Raw genomic sequence first — 21129 nt, forward strand, 5'->3', positions numbered from 1 at the left:
ATCCCCAGATACTTTCTAATCTTTATTTGGCATACTTACCAGGAGTGTATATAGTACTGGGAGGCAGGATATAGTGATGATTAAGAAATTAATCCTGCTCTCTTGGGGCTCACAGTCATAGGGTATGGATAGAGATATAAATACAATATAATTGAGAATTCCTAAAAGTAATGTGATCTTGAATTTTTAAAAGTGTTGTATCATGATAATGTCAAACATAGATGGAAGGGGGAAGAGAGTGGTAGAATGAGCTCTTACGTAACCTTCAGTAAGCATCCCTGTTCTGCCTGTTTTGTTAGATTTGTCACCTTCCACACCCCCACCCCAGATTAGAAACCTCAAATCCTGGACCTCCTGTATCCTGTAGTACGCTCCATAAACACTAACACAGAATTTTCAAAGATGGTCCCAGTTTTGTCCCATTTTCACCAGTAAGTCTTCACAGTCTCGAAAATACCATTATCTTGGTGTCAGACCACCCCCTGCATTATCTGTATCTGTTTCTGCAAGTTGCGGGTTGGAAGCAGTTGCCACTGTGGTTAGTAGTGGCATGGACTGCTGGCGTGGTCTCGTAGATCTGTTTGTTGTTGCTGGACACATGTCACATAATACTTTGCGTCTCTCTCCTGTTAGAGGCAAGAGCAGGCTACAGAAGACAATGCCGGTGTACCCGTTGGCCCACACCTCTCCCTTGCCTACGAAGACAAACAGATCCTGGAAGATGCTGCTGCTTTGATTATCCACCACGTGAAGAGGCAGACAGGCATTCAGAAGGAGGACAAGTACAAAATCAAGCAAATCATGCATCATTTCATTCCAGATCTGCTCTTTGCTCAGAGAGGTGATCTTTCGGATGTGGAAGAAGAGGAAGAAGAAGAGATGGATGTAGATGAAGCCACAGGGGCAGCTAAGAAGCACAATGGCGTTGGGGGCAGTCCCCCTAAGTCCAAGCTACTGTTTAGTAACACAGCAGCTCAGAAGCTAAGGGGGATGGATGAAGTGTACAACCTCTTCTATGTTAATAACAACTGGTATATCTTCATGCGGCTGCACCAGATCCTCTGTTCGCGCCTGCTGCGGATTTGCTCCCAGGCTGAACGGCAGATTGAAGAAGAAAACCGAGAGAGAGAGTGGGAACGGGAAGTGCTGGGCATAAAACGAGACAAGAGCGACAGCCCTGCCATCCAGTTACGTCTCAAAGAACCTAGTGAGTGCTTAGACTGTTGGTTTCTGGACGATGTGAGGGGTTGGGGGGCCTCAGAGCTAAATTAGACATGAGACTGCCGCCTTTCACACGGCAAGCGCAGGCAGGCAGGCCTTAGAGCCTGACTGGGGTTCAGATCCTAGCTCTGCAGTTGACTGGTGTGTGACCTTCCTTCAGCTCCCCAAACCTGTGTACCTATGAAATGGAGGTGCTCCTTAATACCTTGTAGGATTGTTGGGAGGCTTGGGGTGAGTAGGGAAGCTCCCTGTGTGGTGCTAGGATTGTGGCCATTCAGTAGCTGCTGCTGTGGCCACCTGGGGAGCAGGTGTCACTCACCATCAGTTTCCCAAATGGCAGATCCCTGGGGTATTGCAGAGTGTGTTAAAGGACAGGGTGGGGCTAGAATGTCACAGTCCATTCTGCTCCATGATGGAATACAAATTCCGAGTTATTCATACCTCAGGCAGATGCGAATTTTCTCAGTTATGTGTGGGCAGGGCTTCTTGGCCAGTGAGGTTCATGGCTCATTCTTTAATAAATGGAAATAGTTTATGGAAAGGAGATTGGAAGTCAAGAGACGGTGTGAGACAGTGGACCAGACTGAACAAGAATGAAGATAGAGAACACAGGAGAAGGAAAAATAAATGTGGGCCGAGGAAGCCGTCATGTGCTTTACGTGATTCTCTGTTGCTGGCTTCTAGAGAACTATTCCTTTCATAAATGAGGTTTTTGAGCTGTGAGCCAAAAACTTTTTCCGTGGAGCCTTTCTTCTGTACCCTTGAAGAAATAGCCAATCTGTGGGGTGAATTATCTTTTTAAAAAACTTCTAAACTGTTGCTGTTGTAAGAAGCCCACATGTGGCCCTAATTTTCTATCTGTTGAAGAGCTAATGACCCTGGATATTAATGTTAAAACCCTTTCTCTTGGCAATCCTAGCTTGAGAGAGACAACTTTTGGATCTCAAGAGTGGTGATTCCATCTGCTTGGGTAGAAATCAGAAAGCAAATAGTCTAATCCTGGCTCGATCACTGACTTAACCTGGTTTGAGGCTTATGTTGTTGGGTCTTGAGCAGTAACAGCAAGCCTCGCACCAATCATAGCTCATGGGCCCAAGTCTGGCTTGTGCTCCCAGCATTATTCTGGCATGAAAGCATCTGCCTCTTGGTAGCACAGCCTGTGCCTGTGCTATGGGTCTGAACAAAGTGAAGTTCTGTGGTGAAAGTTAAGCCAGTTGCTTTTAAACCGTATGCTCTGTTTTGCATGTCTTTGATGAGCCTATCACACTTCAAATAAATGGAGATGGACTTAGCTTTTGCTCCCCACCTGTTTTCTCTGTATAGACTTTAAACATGGGTAACGAGATGTCAGGGACAAAAGAGTTCTTGTAATTTTTTTTTTCAGTTTAATGAACTTTTTATCAAGGTGCAACATACATATAGAAAAAGATGCAAATCCAAATTGTGTACCTCAGTGATTTTTTTACAAAGTGAACATACCTGTGTAACCAGCCTCTGGATCAAGAACCAGTATAACTACCACCCCAGTGACCCCCTCATGCCACCGTCTTGATTGCCAGCTCCAGAGATCAGTAAATCAGTCTTGTATAAGTTAAAGGCACAGTCCTTTTATGCTTCTTTTTGCACTCTGCGGGTTGCCAGGTGAATGTCTCTGTAACAACTGATAAGATTCCAGCTGCTGGTTGAAGTGATTCATGCGCAGCGAGCACAGATCATTTAATGTAATTTGTGAAGTACAATGTTGGGAATCCATTTTTAAACAGAAGGACTTTGACAAATGCAGGTTACTTCATTATTCATAGGGGATTTAATTTGTGCTCCTGTTTTTCTGTTCCTGAGGGGTTTCCCAGGGCTTGAGTGTGGTGCTGTCTGCCTTTTCTCATCTGCACTTCATGCTTCATTGAAATAGCTTTATGAGCAAGTGACCTGTGTGAGGAATGCTCTCTGCAGGCTGGTAGGGCAGGTTCTTCTCTCAGCAGGAGAGCCAGCAACTTTTTGAAGAAACTTCTTCCCTGGGACATTCTGCTCTCCTGTCAGGCAGAGCCCACTGTACTATAATGAAGTGTTTCTCTGGCGTGGATAGAGTGTTAGAGCCCCCGTTAAAGTTGCAGTGTCACTGTTCTCTGATAGACAGCACTGGCCATTGTAGCGCCTGTCAGATGGCACTTCTGCCTACAGCTGACGTGGTGTGTATGTTTGACTACCCAGGCTTCTTCCATCAGAGTCTCTCCTGACCTCTTCATAGCAGGGTAAGGCCTTACCTCTCCCATCTCTTCCACAGTGGATGTTGACGTGGAAGATTATTACCCAGCTTTCCTGGACATGGTGCGGAGCCTGCTCGATGGCAACATAGACTCGTCACAATATGAAGATTCGCTGAGAGAGATGTTCACCATTCACGCCTACATTGCCTTCACCATGGACAAACTAATCCAGAGCATTGTCAGACAGGTGAGGGCACAGTGGAGGCTAGGTTTGGTGAGGGAAGAGGTCCTTACCTAAAGATGGATGAGGCGAAGAGAAAAGGCAAGATTTCTCTTGGAGAAAAAAGGGCAGTTGGCTCAAGCGATGTTTATGGACGTATGGCTCTCTAGCAGAAAGGGGGAGGTTAACGTGATGTCGGATCGCTCGTGTTAACAGAGTGGGAGTGCTTTAGCCACTAAATGGAGTCCTTGGCTCTGTTCAGTATGCCCCTCACAGTTGAAAGAGCCTAGCACTCTCCCGGTGTGCTGCCCCTCTCCTGCTGCCTACCTGTAGAGCGAGCCCTGGTCTTGGCTCAGCTCTTACCTGATCGCCCAGTGGGGAGCGCTTCCAATCTGAGGTGTTGGTGATTCTGTGTACTTTGCTCATTTAACATTGGAAGTTCCTTCTGTGGGAATGGTTCCATACATCTTCTGTAATACTATGCCTACCTCCCTATCTGAGGTTCCGCTTGACTTAGATTCATGGTTGGTTTTGTGGTGTGTTCCTGTGGCACCCTAGGAACTTGTGAATATGTTCTTTACAGCTGTGATAATTTATAGCACATAGTCAGGTTTCCACTTTTGCCTTGACTTCTGAATTTCCGAAGGGATCAGAATATGTTGTTGGTGCGTCACTTTTTTTAAAGTGAAAACTTGACAAAGAAAGTTCTAGAGTCCTCACTGCCACTGTGGGGAGTAAAAACTTGTTGCTCAGTGTTTTCTTGGAGTAAAATATGGAATTCTTTGCAAAGTACCCAGGCTTTTTTTTTGCCTTGATTTTGGAAAGACGCATGGCTCTGCGCCCTTTTGCAGGATCTGCTCAGAGTCAAGGAAGAACACTTCACATAACTGAATCTTGGCATCTTCACGAAGGTTGTCAGGTATTCAGTTTTTTTCCTGGAAGTCGAAGACATTAAGAGGCCTTTCTGATGGAAATCATTATATGGGTACAAACAAATCTAAATATATGGAAAATCTGGATATATGTAAAATAAAGACTCCAGTTATCGTGTGCTTCTGTATCCCAATGTGGAAGTAAAGTCTCTCACACTGACAGCACAGCAACTTTAAAAAAAATCCAGTAGAATTAACTTTCATAAGCTTGAGATTGGTTTCTGAAACAATAGATATAATTATCCATTTATTAGAAGCACCCAATTATGATTTTGAGTCAGTAATGCATAATGTCTAATCTTTTTAAGAAATAGGTTTTGTCCAGAAACCCAAATACAGTGTTGTTGTTTTTTATGGTTTTATTAGAGAGAGAGAGCGCGCACGTGCACGTGTGGCAGGGGGCGGGGTGGGGAGGGGCAGAGGGAGAGAATCTCAAGCAGACTCCATGCTGAGTACAGAGCCTGACGTGTGGGGCTCAGTCCCACAACCATGTGATCACAACCTGAACCAAAATCAAGAGTCAAATGCTTAACTGACTGAGTCACCCAGGCGCCCCCAAATCCAGTGTCTTTAAAACATATGTTCATGTTTCTCATCTTACTCCTCAATTGGGAGGCATATTTCCTCTCATTCTCCTTATCCTGTTTGATGTTCCCCCAGAGTTCATTGCTGACCGGGGATAGAACATATATTTCAAGGTTAAGCCATACATTTACCTTTTCCAGAATACAGCTGCTGCTTGAACACAGGCCTTTGAACTGCACTGGTCCACTAACACTTGGATTCTTAATAAGTGCAGCGTAGCACTGTAAATGCATTTTCTCTTAGGATTTTCCCAATACTTTCTAGCTTTATTGTAAAAATATGGTATATGATACATATAACATACAAAATATTTGTTCACTGACTGTTTTTGCTATCAGTGAGGCTTATTGGCCACAGTATGTGACTAGTTAGGTTTGAGGCAGGTTCAAAAGTTATATGCAGATATTCAGTTGTGTGGAGGGTTGGTGTCCCACCACTCACGTTGTTCAAGGATCAGCTGTAGTTTAATAGAGATTTGTCTTAAGAACACGGTAGGTGGTCTCACAGGTACCTAGTACAGAACTCAGAAAATGGCCAATGTAGGGATTGTACTGGGAATTTTTCTGGGTTTTGGGGGGTTTTTTTGCTTTTGTTTTTTTTTTCTTCTCCTGCATGCCTTCTTTCTGGAAATCTGCTTCATTCTCATGCTTGTCTCTGCAGATGGACATTTGGCCATGTACTCAAGGCTTCTCCAGCCCCCTGGGGCTTTGACTTGCCATGGTGGTGCCTCTGGCCCCAGCGTTGCTTGACCTTTCCATCTAGATGCTCGTCTGTAAAAAGTCCACCAAATATATTCACTGTGTCATTTCAAATTAGCAGGAGGGAGAATCTCAGCAGCCTAGCTTGGGGGCGTGAGCTCTCCATTTGTCCCTGATTTTATAGGGCTGCCCTTTTCAAAGATTCTAGGAGGGTTGGGGCGCCTGGGTGGCTCAGTGGGCTAAAGCCTCTGCCTTCAGCTCAGGTCATGATCCCAGGGTCCTGGGATCGAGCCCCGCATCGGGCTCTCTGCTGAGCAGGGAGCCTGCTTCCCTTCCTCTCTCTCTGCCTGCCTCTCTGCCTACTTGTGATCTCTGTCAAATAAATAAATAAAATCTTTAAAAAAAAAAAAAGATTCTAGGAGGGGCCAGATAGCCAAGAAGAGGGTGTGGATGGGAGTCAGTGACATGGTCTATTTCAGCAAGAAGGTCTTAACCAGAAGTGTCTACGTGGTATGGACAATGCTTTAGATACGCTTTTTTTTACACTGCCTACCCCCCAACAGTGTATCTTAAGCTACTCCCTGTGTTATCAGGTTATCATAGGCATTATTTTATTGGCCACCTGAGAGCCCATTGTGTGAACTAATTATAATGTAACTATCTCTAGTTGGTGGCCTCTCTACCACTGTCAGATCAGTCACCCTTCTGACCTTGTACTGTGTCCATTTATCTACAAATACACATACTTGTCATTTAAGACTTTTTTAAATGTTAAAAATAAGTAGTTGTCATAGTTACTAGCACTTCAAAAAGGATGTATCTTCCTAAAAATAGAATGGCTTAGTGGTTTTTGAGAATTTTAAAGTAAAATAGACAAATTGATATTGCAGTTAACATTTTGCTTTCTTCTTGTATATGTTTTTTCACATTCTCTGGCATTTTTTTATGAGTGAAGTTTCATTTGAGGGAATTTCTATTACACAATAGAAATATAGTCATGGGTGGCTCAGTGGGTTAAAGCCTCTGCCTTCGGCTCAGGTCATGATCCCAGGGTCCTGGGATCCAGCCCCGCATAGGGCTCTCTGCTCAGCAGGAAGTCTGCTTCCCTTCCTCTCTCTCTGCCTGCCTCTCTGCCTACTTGTGATCTCTGTCAAATAAATAAATAAAATCTTAAAAAAAAAAAAAAAGAAATACAGTCATGACCTGTGAAAATGGAAACTAAACAGTTCAACTTTCTAGTCATCAGATAGTTTAAGAACAGAGTCATGGGGTGCCTGGGTGGCTCAGTTGCTTAAGCGTCTGCCTTCGTCTCAGGTCACCATCTCAGGTTCCTGGGATCGAGTCCCACATCGGGTGCCTTGTTTGGCAGAGAGCCTGCTTCTCCCTCTGCCTGCTGCTCCCCCTGCTTGTGCTCACTCTCTCTCTCTGACAAAATCTTTAGGGAAAAAAAGAGAACAACAACATATTCTCAGTAATTACCAGTAGTCAGTAGTGATTGACCTTTGTTGAAATTGAGTCAATTAACATTTACAATTTAAGTCCAATATTTTTTATCTGATGTAGAAAAATAAGTAATGTATTAGAAAGAATATTGGCCTAGGGGTCAGGAAGCTTGAAATTAGTCCTAACTCTGTTCCTTCAGCTGAGAACCGCTGGGTAAGTGATTCAGCAACCAATTCTTGAATACCTAGTGAGTGTCAGACTTTGTATTCAGGCTGAGAATATAGAGAGGGATCTTGCTTTCATGGTTCTCCACAGCCCCTCTCCTCACCTTGGCACACAGTGAGTGTTCTCATCTAAAATGGAAATTTGTCTCCTGTGTAACAGGGCACCCCCTTCAGCCTCCTTTCCAGGGTAGTTGTGTAGATCAAATGAGAATGAGAGTGAAAGCAAATTGTAAATGGTAAAGAAGCACCATAAAAACAGGAAGCCATGAGAATTTTCTTTCATGTAAAATTGTTTTACACTTCCTTAGAACTTGAAATAAGCAGCACAGTAATATGAGCTGCTTAGCTTTTGCCTTTTTTTTTTTTTTTTTTAAGATTTTATTTATTTGACAGAGCACAAGCGGAGGGAGAGGGAAAAGCAGGCTCCCCACTGAGCAGGGAACTCCACATGGGACTTGATCCTAGGACCCTGGGATCATGACCTGAACCTAACACAGACACATAAGCAACTGAGCTACTTAGGTGCCCCAGTTTTGCATTTAAATAGATAGGAAAGCTTTACTCAAGGACCAGTGATACTGTTGAAGATTTAGGCTTAGTTATTCTCCAAGAATATGAAATATTGGTTTTGTGTGTTTAATTTTCTAAAGTAACCAACCAAAAAAAGTCTCTGAACTGAGTCACTGGAACTGTCAAAAGAAGATTGACTGTATGAAACGGAGAAATATTTTCTTGGTTCACTGATGACTTGCCTTTGCTTGATTGCAGCTGCAGCACATCGTGAGTGATGAAATCTGTGTGCAGGTGACTGACCTTTACCTGGCAGAAAACAATAATGGGGCCACAGGAGGCCAGCTGAACACGCAGACGTCCAGGAATCTTTTGGAGTCAACATACCAGCGGAAGGCTGAGCAACTCATGTCAGATGAGAATTGCTTCAAGGTGAGAGTTACTCATGTACCCCAGGACCATGCTGGTGACTGTATGTTGTTGGAACGATCTCCATCAGAAATCAAAGCTGTATCAGGATGCTTTGATGCAGTAATGCCACCCCTCGAACTTCTTAGAGTTCCTCTGAGCTCAATGGAGGGAATGAAAAACACGGAAAAGTGGAAGTAAATTCTCCCATGGACGATCTGTTACTTTCTTATCTTTTAAAAAGTTGTTATATATGATTTTTACAATTTCATATTCTGTCCTTTTCTCTCTGAATATTTTTAGTAGTATAATGCTTTGTTTAAAAATGTTAGTACAGAAGGGCACCTGGCGGTGCATTTGGAAGAGCATATAACTTTTGATCTCAGGGTCATGAGTTTGAGCCCCACATTAAGAGTAGAAACCACCCCCCAAAATTAAATAAATAAATATGCTAATACACATAATCCATGATCCTTGTAGAAAAGATAGGAAATGCAGAGAAAAGGGGAAATCATCACCTGTAGTGTTTCCCAGAAATAATTACTGATGACATTTGTAGACTTTTCTGTGCTTTTATTGGATTTGAAAGAGAGTATACTGGGCAGAATGGTCTGTAGTTTATTTTGCTCACTTAGCAACACCTGGGTCTTCATCTTTTCCTGACTATTTTATGGAGGATTATGACTATCTTGCTGGGCATTTAGGTTGTTTCCATTTTCCACCGTTACCGCACTGTTGTTGCTAGTTAATAAAGCAAATAGTTGGGAACGACCTAGACATACAGCCCACTGTGGAAATGGTTACTAGCAGCCCATTGTGTGAATGCGAGGTGCCTTATTTTGCAGCCAGTAATAGTTAATCATAAATTATGAAAATACTGTATCAGGTGAAAGGAAATAAAACTATGTGTACTGTGACTGCAGAGATGTAATGAACAAAACTTGTATGTATTTACATAAGAAGGGCAGGTTCCAGGGGCCCAGAATAAGATTTGTATTGGCCGAGCAGAGAGAGCTAACATATCCTTACTGGGTGTGTTCTGTGTACTTGACTGATCCGACCCCAGATCGTCCACTTGTTGTCTGCTTTTACTTTCAGCTGTTTCTGTAGTTTCTAATCCATCACCTGTACTCTTCGCAGGACAGAGGGCACTTCCTAAGATTTTCAGGGTCGTTTTTTTTTTTTCTTCTTCAGAGTTTGAAACCTATAAATGTTTGTTAGAAGTTCAGTGTGTGTTGTTTCATGGGGAGCAGAATTACCGTCCCCAAGCACAGTTACTTAACTATGGATGACATTGCGTGGTGAAGGCCTGTGAAGGAATGGATAGACTCACCCTATGGATAAGAATAGTTTTCAGAGTAGCAGACGGAATAGCAGAAACAAAAGCTTAGTAACCAAGAAAATTATATCATGTCAGTGATCCTTTAAAATGTTCATGTGGACAGTAAAATTTGATATGATTAACATTAAGCATAAGCAGCCCTTCAGATCCCCTACCCAACCCTGAGCCCCAGCCTCCTCTCCATTTTGATTCTCTGTACATTGTACACTGCTTTTTAAGAACTCAGCCATTTTGGCTCTCCGTATCCATTCAGACCCTCTTCTGTGCCTTTACATATATACGTGTATATATATATGAAATAAATGAAATTATTATATAATATATATATAATATTATATAAATATATATGAAATAAATGACGTTAAGCTGTATATTCTACATTGTGGTTTTTTCACTTAGTATGGCTTAGAATTTCTCTGTTTTGGTTTATATAGACCGAGCTCATTTTTTCAACTGCTTTGTTGTTCTTAAGAGTAAAAATGTACCATAATTTAAAAATATACCATAGTTTAAAAACAGTCATTCCTGGGACACCCAGGTGGCTCAGTTGATTAAGCACCTGACTCTTGATCTCACACTCAGTCTGCTTGAGATTCTCTCTCTCCCTCTGCCCTCCCCATGCTCACCCTTTTTCTCTATCTGTCTCTCAGATAAATAAAATCTTCAAAATTTATTTCTCAGATAAATAAAATCTTAAAAAAAAATCATTCCCTTCAGGGTGAACATTGAAACAATTTCCATTTTTTACTTTCTCATATAGTGCTATATCCTACTGTTTGTATCCTAGTGCACATAGGTTAGAATTTGAGGTGGAGACCAAGAAATGAAATCAAAGAGTCAAAGGATGTACATATTTTACATTTTTTTTTTTTTTTTTTTTTTTTAAAGATTTTATTTATGTATTTGACAGAGAGAAATCACAATCAGGCAGAGAGGCAGGCAGAGAGAGAGGAGGAAGCAGGCTCCCTGCCGAGCAGAGAGCCCGATGCGGGACTCGATCCCAGGACCCTGAGATCATGACCCGAGCCGAAGGCAGCGGCCCAACCCACTGAGCCACCCAGGCGCCCATATTCTTTCCATTTTTTTTTTTTTTTTTTTTTTTTTAAGTAGGCTCCACACCCAGTGTGGGGCATGACTCAGGACCCTGAGCTCACAAGTTGCACACTCCACCAACTGAGCCGGCCAAGTATCCCTGAATGTTATTTTATTTTATTTTTTAAAGATTTTATTTATTTATTTGACAGAGAGAGAGAAAATGAGAGAGGGAATACAAGGAGGGGAAGCAGGAGAGGGAGAAGCAGGCTTCCCGCTGAGCAGGGAGCCCAGTGTGAGGCTCAATCCCAGGACCCTGGGATCATGACCTGAGCCAAGGACAGACGCGTAAAGACTGAGCCACCCAGGCATCCCTGAGTGTTACATTTTATTTTATTTTTTTTAAAGGTGTTATTTATTCATTTGACTGACAGAGATCACAAGTAGGCAGAGAAGCAGGCAGAGAGAGAGGAGGAAGCAGGCTCCCCACTGAGCAGAGAGCCCGATGCTGGGCTCGATCCCAGGACCCTGAGATAATGACCTGAGCTGAAGGCAGAGGCCCAACCCAATGAGCCATCCAGGCGCCCCGAATGTTACATTTTAATGGAGAGGCAGGCGGGGGTGGGGGAAGCAGGCTCCCTGCTGAACTTAGACCTCCCCCAGTGCGGGGCTCCATCCCTAGGACCCTGAGACCATGACCTGAGCCGAAGGCAGAGGCTCAACCCACTGAGCCACCTAGGTGCCCCAGTGTTACTTTTAAATACGAATTTTTTAAAAAAACCATACAAATGTTAGAACTCAGAATTTTAAGAACTTTTAATATGATTGATAACCATTACAGCAGATAACTTTGTTAATATGTTGATGCTTTGTGTTCCTTAGGCCACAGTGTGTATGATGGCTTGGGTAGTCTTTTTATTTTATTTTATTTTATTTTTAAATAATCTGTGCATCTAATGTGGGGCTCAAACTTGAAGTCCAGAGATCGACTGTCACATGCTCTACAACTGAGCCAGCCAGGTGCCCCCTTGGGTAGTAATCATTATGGCAGTAGAATTGATTACGGCTCTCTGTTGGGTTTGATGTTTTCTGCTTCACTTTAGTTTTAAAAAGTTTCTCTTTCCTTCCTCCTTTCCTTCCCTTCTCTTTTTTCTTTCATGCTGTTGGCTTAACGGTTTTTTGTATTAAGTTCCAGAAATGAGGGTATCAGGTAAAATGGCATTGACATTTTATGGTTCTGGCTTTATGTCATATTTCTTTCCACTGAACAAAGTAAGTTTGAAACATTCTTACATTGATTATTGCTCAGCTAATACAGGAGGTATGAGACATGAAAATCGTACTTTTTGCTCTAGCCTTTCATTGTGCTGGTAGCAAGATTGGACTTTGGCCTTTTTTTAGTCACCTGCCTCCTAAACTTTGGATACCTGCCTCATCTTTTCAATTAGAGTGAAGCTTTATAGCTTTATTGCCTCCCAACCTCCCAACCCTTAGCAGCTAGGTTATAGTTTTGGAAGAGATGGTCTTTTGTTTACATCCTGGTTTCTTATTTGCAGCTTATGTTTATTCAGAGCCAGGGCCAGGTTCAGCTGACCATTGAGCTCCTGGACACAGAAGAGGAGAACTCGGATGACCCTGTAGAAGCAGAGGTACGGACAAGTATACTGCAGAAACTGTGTGCTTAGAGAGCCATCCTATCCTGAGACTACCTAGTGATGGCCTTTTAGAAGGTCAGGACAGCCTCAGGCCTATTACAGGTCAGAACCTGATGCTTCAGGTACAGGCCATTCAAGCCATGTATGTATTCAGCGGAAGGGAAGTGCTGTCTAGTGGTAGGTACTTAGGGTTGATGGCCATCTCTGTTAGCTGTCAGTAAAGCCATTTCTCAGGACGTCTCATGGTTGGCACCTTTCCTGTTTTCTTGTAAAGTATAAGAAACAACAGATGAGGTCGTTGGCCAGTATCATGTTGATTTTGTGTCATGTTTACTCTTTATTGGGATTGATGAAGCCAAGAGTTCTCGGCCCCACAGAGTGGTTACCATAGCCTGGCCTAGCAGGTAAAGTTAACAAGAGACACAAGCCCTGTGTGTGATGTTGAGGGGCCATGGAAGGGAGATTGTTGTTCTGTGGGAATATTGGCTCCTGGTTGCCAGATCTTTTAAAAAAAGTTTTTTGAGATGCCAGAAATCCAGATTTTAATGTGAAAGATACTGATTTTCAGACATTTGCCACTGTATGTTTTATTCTTTAACAAAACCGTCTGTGGGGAAATAAAATTTGTCAGTGAGCCAGTTTCTACCCATTTACAACTTCTGGTAACTTCTAAAGTATCTCGGACAAACTTTGGGTCTTGTTTCATAACAGGAATTTAAAGCTGTATGTCAATACCAAGTAACAGCATGTCACTATGGAAGGATCTTTTTGATGTTAAAATTTAAGGATTTTTGACAATTTAGTCCTAGAATTTGCTAGAATACCTGAGGAGGATGGAGTCTGGTGTTCGTACTCTCTCTCCACCCCCATCTTGTGTTTGTAACCCTAGCGCTGGTCAGACTATGTGGAGCGATACATGAATTCCGATACTACCTCTCCCGAGCTTCGTGAGCACCTGGCACGGAAACCAGTATTTCTCCCGAGGTAAGTGAACTGAGTCACACATTAGCCGCATATACTTGCACAGGGATGAGGAACACAAAGTTAAATGACGTTCAGATCCTTGGTTTTCGCTTACTCAGTTCATTGTTCTGTCTGCTGATCAGCAAGGACACTGAGGACACTAATCCAAGGTTTCGATGGCTTTTCATGCATGAGCTTACCTGCAGCATGTGCCCCAAGGCATCAGAGAAGTGAGAACTTTCGAGAATCAGCGGTAACTTTCCTGGGTTGGATAGGAGTGTGTGTCGGTCTCCAAATCTTGATGATTCATGAGGAATCCTCACAGGTCTCAGCATGTAGTCATACTCACAGTGATGACTTGTTACAGCGAAAGAGTACAGAGCTAAATCAGCATGGGGAAAAGGTGTGTGTGACAAAGTCAGAGGAAACCCGGTGCAAGCTTCCAGGAGCCGTCTTCCATTGCAGCCGCACAGGACACTCCTAATTCCTCCAAGCAACAAATGACAGTATGTTCGAAACTCTGTCTACCAGGGAATTATTAGGAGATTCAGTGCCGGGTTTTTTATTGGGTGATAGTCATGTAGGCACTGTCTGCCTAGCATGTACCAAAATTCCAGACTCCCAGAAAGAAAGCAGGTTTTCAGATGAAACCACATATTTTTGTGAACAGTTTAGGTACATTGAGCCTCTTTTAATGCTTAGGGAATGGTGAAAACTCGCAAAATCCCAGATTTCAGAACCCAGCTAAGTGACAACCTTGACAGCAGTCTTACCAAAAGTAATACGATACCGAGGAATAAATGTAACTGAAGAGGTGAAAGACCTGTACTCTGGAAACCATAAAACACTGATGATAAAAATTAAGACAAAGAAATGGAAATACATTCCATGCTCATGGATTGGAAGCAGAAATATTGTAATGTTTACACTACCCAGTGCAGTCTCTACATTTAATGCAATACCTACCAATAAACCACCAGGGTTCTTCACAAGGCTAGAGCAAGTAATCCTAAAGTTTGTATGGAACCACAGAAGACCCCAGATAGCCAAATCTTGAAAAAGAAAAGCAAAGCTGGAGGCATCACAACTCTGGACTTGAAGTTATGTTATAAAGCTGTAGTAATCAAAACAATATGGTACTGGCACAAAAGCAGACACATAGATCAATAGAACAGAATAGAAAACCCAGTCAGAATAGAAAACTGACCACGATTTATATGGTCAGTTAATCTTTGACAAAACAAGAAAGATTATCCACTGGGAATAAGACAGTCTCTTCAACAAATGGTGTTGGGAAAACTGGTCAGCTATATGCAAAAGAATGAAACTGGACCACTTGTATACCATATACAAAAATAAATTCAAAATGGGTTTTAAAGACCTACATGGTGAGACCTGAAACCATAAAAATCCTAGAGCATGGGCAGTAATTTCTTTGGCATCGGCTGTAGCAACATTTTTCTAGATAAGTTTCCTGAGGCCAGGGAAACAAATTCTTGGGACTATATCAAAATAAAAAGCTCTGCACAGCAAAGGAAATAATCAACAAAGCTAAAAGGCAACCTACAGAATGGGAGAAGATCTTTTTTTTTTTTTTAATTTTTAAATTTAAAAAATTTTTAAATTAACATATAACGTATTATTAGTGTATTATTAGCCCCAGGGATACAGGTCTATACATCGTCAGGCTTACACACTTCACTAACCATAGCACATACTCTCCCCAATGTCCATAACCCAAACACCCTCTCCCTACCCCCCTACCCCCGGCAACCCTGTTTGTTTCATGAGATTAAGAGTCTCTTACGGATTTCTCCCTCCCGACCCCATCTTGTTTCATTTTTCCTTCCCTACCCCCATGACCCCCCCCCCCGTCCTGCCTCTCAAATTCCTATATCAGATCCTATGATAGTTGTCTTTCTCTGATTGACTTATTTCGCTAAGCATAATACCCTCTAGTTCCATCCCCGTCGTTGCAAATGGCAAAATTTCATTTCTTTTGATGGCTGCATAATATTCCATTGTATATATAGAACACATCTTCTTTAACAGTTTTTTTTTTTTTTTTAGATTTTATTTCTTTATTTGACAGAGAGAGAGATCACAAGTAAGCAGAGAGGCAGGCAGAGAGAGAGGAGGAAGCAGGCTCCCTGCGGAGCAGAGATCCCGATGCGGGGCTCGATCCCAGGACCCTGAGATCATGACCTGAGCCGAAGGCAGCGGCTTAATCCACTGAGCCACCCAGGTGCCCCTATAACACATCTTCTTTATGCATTCATCTGTTGATGGATATCTAGGTTCTTTCCGTAGTTTGGCTATTTTGGACATTGCTGTTATAAACATTCGGGTGCACATGCCCCTTCAGATCACTACATTTGTGTCTTTAGGGTAAATACCCAGTAGTGCAATTGCTGGGTCATATTTTCAATTTTTTGAGGAACCTCCATGCTGTTTTGGGAGAATATATTTGCAAATGATGTACCTGATAAAGAGTTAGTATCCAAAATATATTAAGTACTTACACAACTCAACACCCCCCAAAACCAAATAATCTAATTAAAAATGGGCAGGAGGCACCTGGATGGCTCAGTACATAAAGCATGCAACTCTTGATTTCGGCTCAGGTCATGATCATAGGATCATGAGATCAAGCCCTGTGTCTGGCTCCACACTTAGCAGGGAGTCTCCTTTGAGATTTTCTCTCTCCTTCTGCCCTCCCCCAACCATGACACATGGGTGCACTGGCTTACTTACTGGTCTTCCTCTCTCTCTCAAATCTTAAGAAAAAAAAAAAAGATAGGCAGAAGACATGAACAGACATTGCTCCAGAGAAGACCTGTAGGTTGCCAACAGGTAACATGAAAAGGTGCTTAACATCACTGATCATCAGGGAAATGCAAATCCAAGCTACAATAAGACATTGCCTTAACACCTGTCAGAATGGTTAACATCAAAAACACAAGAAACATCATGTTGGCAAGGATATGGAGAAAAAGGAACCCTCTTGCACTGTTGGTGGGAATGCTAACTGGTGCAGCCACTGTGGAAGACAGTATGGAGGTTCCTCAGAAAGTTAAAAATAGAACTACCCTATGATTCAGGAATTGCACTACTGGGAATTTACCTCATAGAATCCAAAAAGTCAGAGGGCTACATGCATGCCTATGTTTAGAGCAGCATTATCTCTAATAGCCAAGATACAGAAGTAGCCTAAGTGTGCATCGATAGATGAATGGATAAAGAAGATGGGGTGTAATATACAATGGAATATTACTCAGCCATAAGAAGCAATGAAATCTTGGCATTTGCAACAACATGGGTGTAGATAGAGAGTATTCTAGAGTTTTATGCCAAGTGAAGTAAGTCAGTCAGAGAAAAACAAGTACCATATGATATCACTCATATGTGGAATTGAAGAAACCAGACACAGGGAAAGGAAGAGACAAACCAAGAAACAGACTCGTTTAACTATAGAGAACAAACTGGCGGTCACTAGAGGTGGGGGTGGTGGTGACATAGGTGATGGGGATTAAGGAGGCCCTTGTCATGATGAGCACTGGGTGATGTTTGGAAGTGTTGAATCACTATATTGTATACTTGCAACTGATACAACACTGTGTAGTTAACTATACTAGAATTACATTTTTTAAAAATAATGAAGTAAAGCTCTCTTTTGAAGATAGTAGAAAGAACTCATAAAAGATAGCAGTCTTAGGTCTGCTATATTCACTTCACAGGATTTTAAAAATGTCCTCTCTATTTATGGCCAGTGTATTGTTGGTCCTGTGAGGATGAAAATGGAGTTGCAGAAGTAGAAAAAAGGTTGTGCTGTAATAGAGTAGCTTTCTTCCTTCCCAGAAGCTCAGAATTGAAATCCCAGGTCTTAGATTTCCAGAAAGGTATTATCCCAATACAGATGGTCCCCCACTTAGGATAGTTGGACTTAAATGATTTTTGGACTTTACAATGATACAAAAGCAAGACACACACTAGAAGCCATTTTGAATTTGGAATTGGGTCTTTTCCCAGCCAGTGATCTGTGGTGCAGTCCTCTTGAGATGCTGGGCAGGGGCTGCAGCTCCCAGTCAGCCTCAGGAGCACGAGGGGCAAGAACTGACATGCTTAGCACCATGCTCTGCCCATACAGCCAGTTTGTTTGCATATTCCAGTCAGTAGTCAATAAATTACATGACATATGCAGCACTTTATTATAAAATAGGCTTTGTGGTAGAGGATGTTGACCAGTAGTAGGCTAAAGTGTGTTCCGAGCACTTTGAAGTGGGGTAGCCTAGGCTGTGATGCTCATGCAGTAGGTTAGAGATAAAATGCACTTGACTTAAAATAATTTCAACTTCTCATCGGGCTGTAGCCCCTAAGTCAAGGAAGATCTGTGTTGTTATTATTATTAGACTGAGTTCTAATCAGAACATGGAAAAGGGGGGTGTGAGCCAAAACGGTCCTGGCCAGCCTCTTCATTCCTTGATTCATTCGGCAGACGTGGAGCAGCTATTCTGTGCCAGGCCTCTCTTCAACAAAACAGGCTTAGTCTCTAGGGTTATGGAGTAGTACAAGAAGCATACCGTGTATTTCTCACCGGGTTGGCCAAGTTTTTAAAAGATTTATAACCTGTGCTGTAGAGGGTGTGGCCTAGGAAAGCACTTTCATATTCTGTGGGGAAAGTACAAATTGATACCATCATTCTGGGGCCAGGGCAATAAAAATGTATGGGAACTTTACCTTATAACTTTGGTTTCTAATAATTTGCCTTACAGCTGTTGGAGCTGAGGTTCTCAGTCTTTTTGTCCTTGAGATCCCTTACATTTTTAGAGACTGAATATTTCAGAAAGCTTTTGTTTATGTGGGTTTTATCAGGTAACACTTTTTTTGAAGATTTAATTATTTACAGGAAGGAGGAGTGCATGAATGGGGGAGGGGAACAGAGAGAGGAAGAGACTCTCAAGCAGACTCCTTGCTGAGTATGGACCACCAGCCCTGGTCTTCGGGCTCCATCCCATGACCCTTAGTCATGACCTGAGCCAAAACCAAGTAGTCCCACACTCAACCGATTGAGCCACTCAGGAGCCCCTTCATTGTTCATTTTTTTAAAAAATAGCTGCCAGTACTCCACGATGATTAGTACGTTGTTCCTTCAGGTAAAAATAGTGACCCATTTCCCATTCGGGCAGTGCTTTGGCACACTAGGGTGCCATATGTGTAGTTCCCATTTTACCACACAGCATATTAAAAGGATGTATACTAAGGGGCTGGGATTTGACAAAATATGTTTACTGCTTCATCAAGGGTTGGTTTTTTTTTTTAAGATTTAGATTTATTTGTTTAGGGATACCTAGGTTGCTCAGTTGGTTACACGTCTGCCTTCGGCTCAGGGTCGTGGGATCGAGTCCTGCATCAGGCAAGGGGCCTGCTTCTCCCACTGCCTGCTGCTCCCCCTGCTTGTGCTCCCTCTCTCTGGCAAATAAGTAAATAAAGTCTTTTTTTAAAAAAAGATTTTTTTATTTGAGAGAGCAGCAGGGAGGAGCTGAAGCAGAGGGAGAGAGAAACAGACTCTGCGCTGATTCACCCTGAGATCATCACCTGAGCTGAAACCAAGAGTTGAACACTTAACTGACAGCACCCAGGCATCCACATCATGCACATTCCTTTTTTTTTTTTTTTTTGTTTTTAAAGATTTTATTTATTTATCTGACAGATCACAAGTAGGCAGAGAGGCAGGCAGAGAGAGAGGGGGAAGCAGGCTCTCCGGCGAGCAGAGAGCCCAATGCGGGGCTTGATCCCAGGACCCTGAGATTACGACCTGAGCCAAAGGCAGAGGCTTTAACCCACTGAGCCACCCAGGTGCCCCCATCGTGTACATTCTTAAGTGAAACCAGCTTTCCTCATTTTTTTAAAAGATTTTCTTAGAGACTGAATATTCTAGAAAGTTTTTAATGTGGATTATATCAGATAACATTTAAAAAAATTTTTTTTAAATTATTTATTTTCAACATAACAGTACTCATTGTTTTTGCACCACACCCAGTGCTCCATGCAATACATGCCCTCTCTATTACCCTCCACCTGGTTCCCTAACCTCCCTCCCCCCACCCCTTCAAAACCCTCAGGTTGTTTTTCAGAGTCCATAGTCTCTCATGGTTCATCTCCCTTCCAATTTCCCACAACTCCCTTCTCCTCTCCATCTTCCCCTGTCCTCCATGTTCTTTGTTATGCTCCACAAATAAGTGAAACTATATGATACTTGACTCTCTCTGCTTGACTTATTTCTCTCAGCATAATCTCTTCCAGTCCCGTCCATGTTGCTACAAAAGTTGGGTATTCATCCTTTCTGATGGAAGCATAATACTCCATCGTGTATATGTACCACATCTTCCTTATCCATTCGTCCGTTGAAGGGCATCTTGGTGGAGTTTGGCAGCCGTGGCCATTGCTGCAGTAAACATTGGGGTACAGATGGCTCTTCTTTTCACTACATCTGTATCTTTGGGGTAAATACCCAGCAGTGCAATTGCAGGGTCATAGGGAAGCTCTATTTTTAATTTCTTGAGGAATCTCCACACTGTTCTCCAAAGTGGCTGCACCAACTTGCATTCCCACCAACAGTGTAAGAGGGTTTTCCTTTCTCCACAACCTCTCCAACACACGTTGTTTCCTGTCTTGCTAATTTTGGCCATTCTAACTGGTGTAAGGTGGTATCTCAATGAGGTTTTAATTTGAATCTCCCTGATGGCTAGTGATGATGAGCATTTTTTCATGTGTCTGATAGCCATTTGTATGTCCTTATTGGAGAAGTGTCTGTTCATATCTTCTGCCCATTTTTTGATATGATTCAGATAACATTTTTTTAAATTTTTATTTATTTTTAAGATTTTTTTTTTTTTTAATTTATTTGACAGATAGAGATCACAAGTAGGGAGAGAGGCAGGCAGAGAGAGAGAGAGGAGGAAGCAGGCTCCCTGCCAAGCAGAGAGCCCGACGCGGGGCTCGATCCCAGGACCCTGGGATCATGACCTGAGCGAAAGGCAGAGGCTTTAACCCACTGAGCCACCCAGGCGCCCCGCAGATAACATTTTTTAAAGATTATTTATTTAGAGAGAGAAAGAGGGAGAGCATGAGCACGGCGAATAGCAGAGGGAGAAGCAGACTCCTCACGGAGCAGGGAGCCCAACTTGGGGCTCAATCACCAGGACCCTGGGATCATGACGTTAGCCAAAGGCAGATGCTTAACTGACTGGGCCATTCAGGTGCCCTCAGCTTTCCTCTCTTAATTGCCAGAACACAGCCCGAGAAGAATATAAAGGTTTCTAAGGACATTTTGGTGCCACCAGCATTTTTATTCACCATTACTTTTGCACTGCCAGTGTAAATGTTAACATAGGAAAAAAAGTTTTTTATATATGTTTCAGTATTTTTATGTTTTAGTATTATTATGAAAATAGTAGATCTCCTGAAAAGAGTCTTGGGGGCCCCCAAGAGTCCTTGGACCAAAGAACTGCAGGCCTACAGAAATACATGTATACCAGATACTCACTGAAGCAATGTTTGTTGCCATAGCAAAGTGTTAGTAACAGTGTAACTGTCTCGCTGACAAGCTTTCTTCTGCTTGCTTTTGGAGAGAATTCAGCTTTAAACACCTTCCAGGGCATCCATTCATGTGAATTGTCCTCTTAACTGTAT

The 21129-nt window shown here is 42.5% G+C and overlaps 1 protein-coding gene across 7 annotated transcripts in view; it reads left to right on the top strand.

The window, feature by feature from the left end:
* The window catches only part of SIN3A (SIN3 transcription regulator family member A), a 76629-nt gene that overhangs the window by 49776 nt on the left and 5724 nt on the right, over window positions 1–21129 (top strand). For all 7 annotated transcript variants that reach the window (XM_046007668.1, XM_046007675.1, XM_046007670.1 and 4 more), the window contains 5 exons: window positions 634–1207; window positions 3503–3672; window positions 8296–8469; window positions 12376–12468; window positions 13364–13458. In XM_046007668.1, the coding sequence (XP_045863624.1) occupies window positions 634–1207; window positions 3503–3672; window positions 8296–8469; window positions 12376–12468; window positions 13364–13458 (1106 nt within the window). The remainder of the gene's footprint in view (window positions 1–633; window positions 1208–3502; window positions 3673–8295; window positions 8470–12375; window positions 12469–13363; window positions 13459–21129) is intronic.

This window comes from Meles meles, chromosome 6 (genome assembly GCF_922984935.1).
Source record: "Meles meles chromosome 6, mMelMel3.1 paternal haplotype, whole genome shotgun sequence".
NCBI classification, from domain to species: Eukaryota; Metazoa; Chordata; class Mammalia; order Carnivora; family Mustelidae; genus Meles; species Meles meles.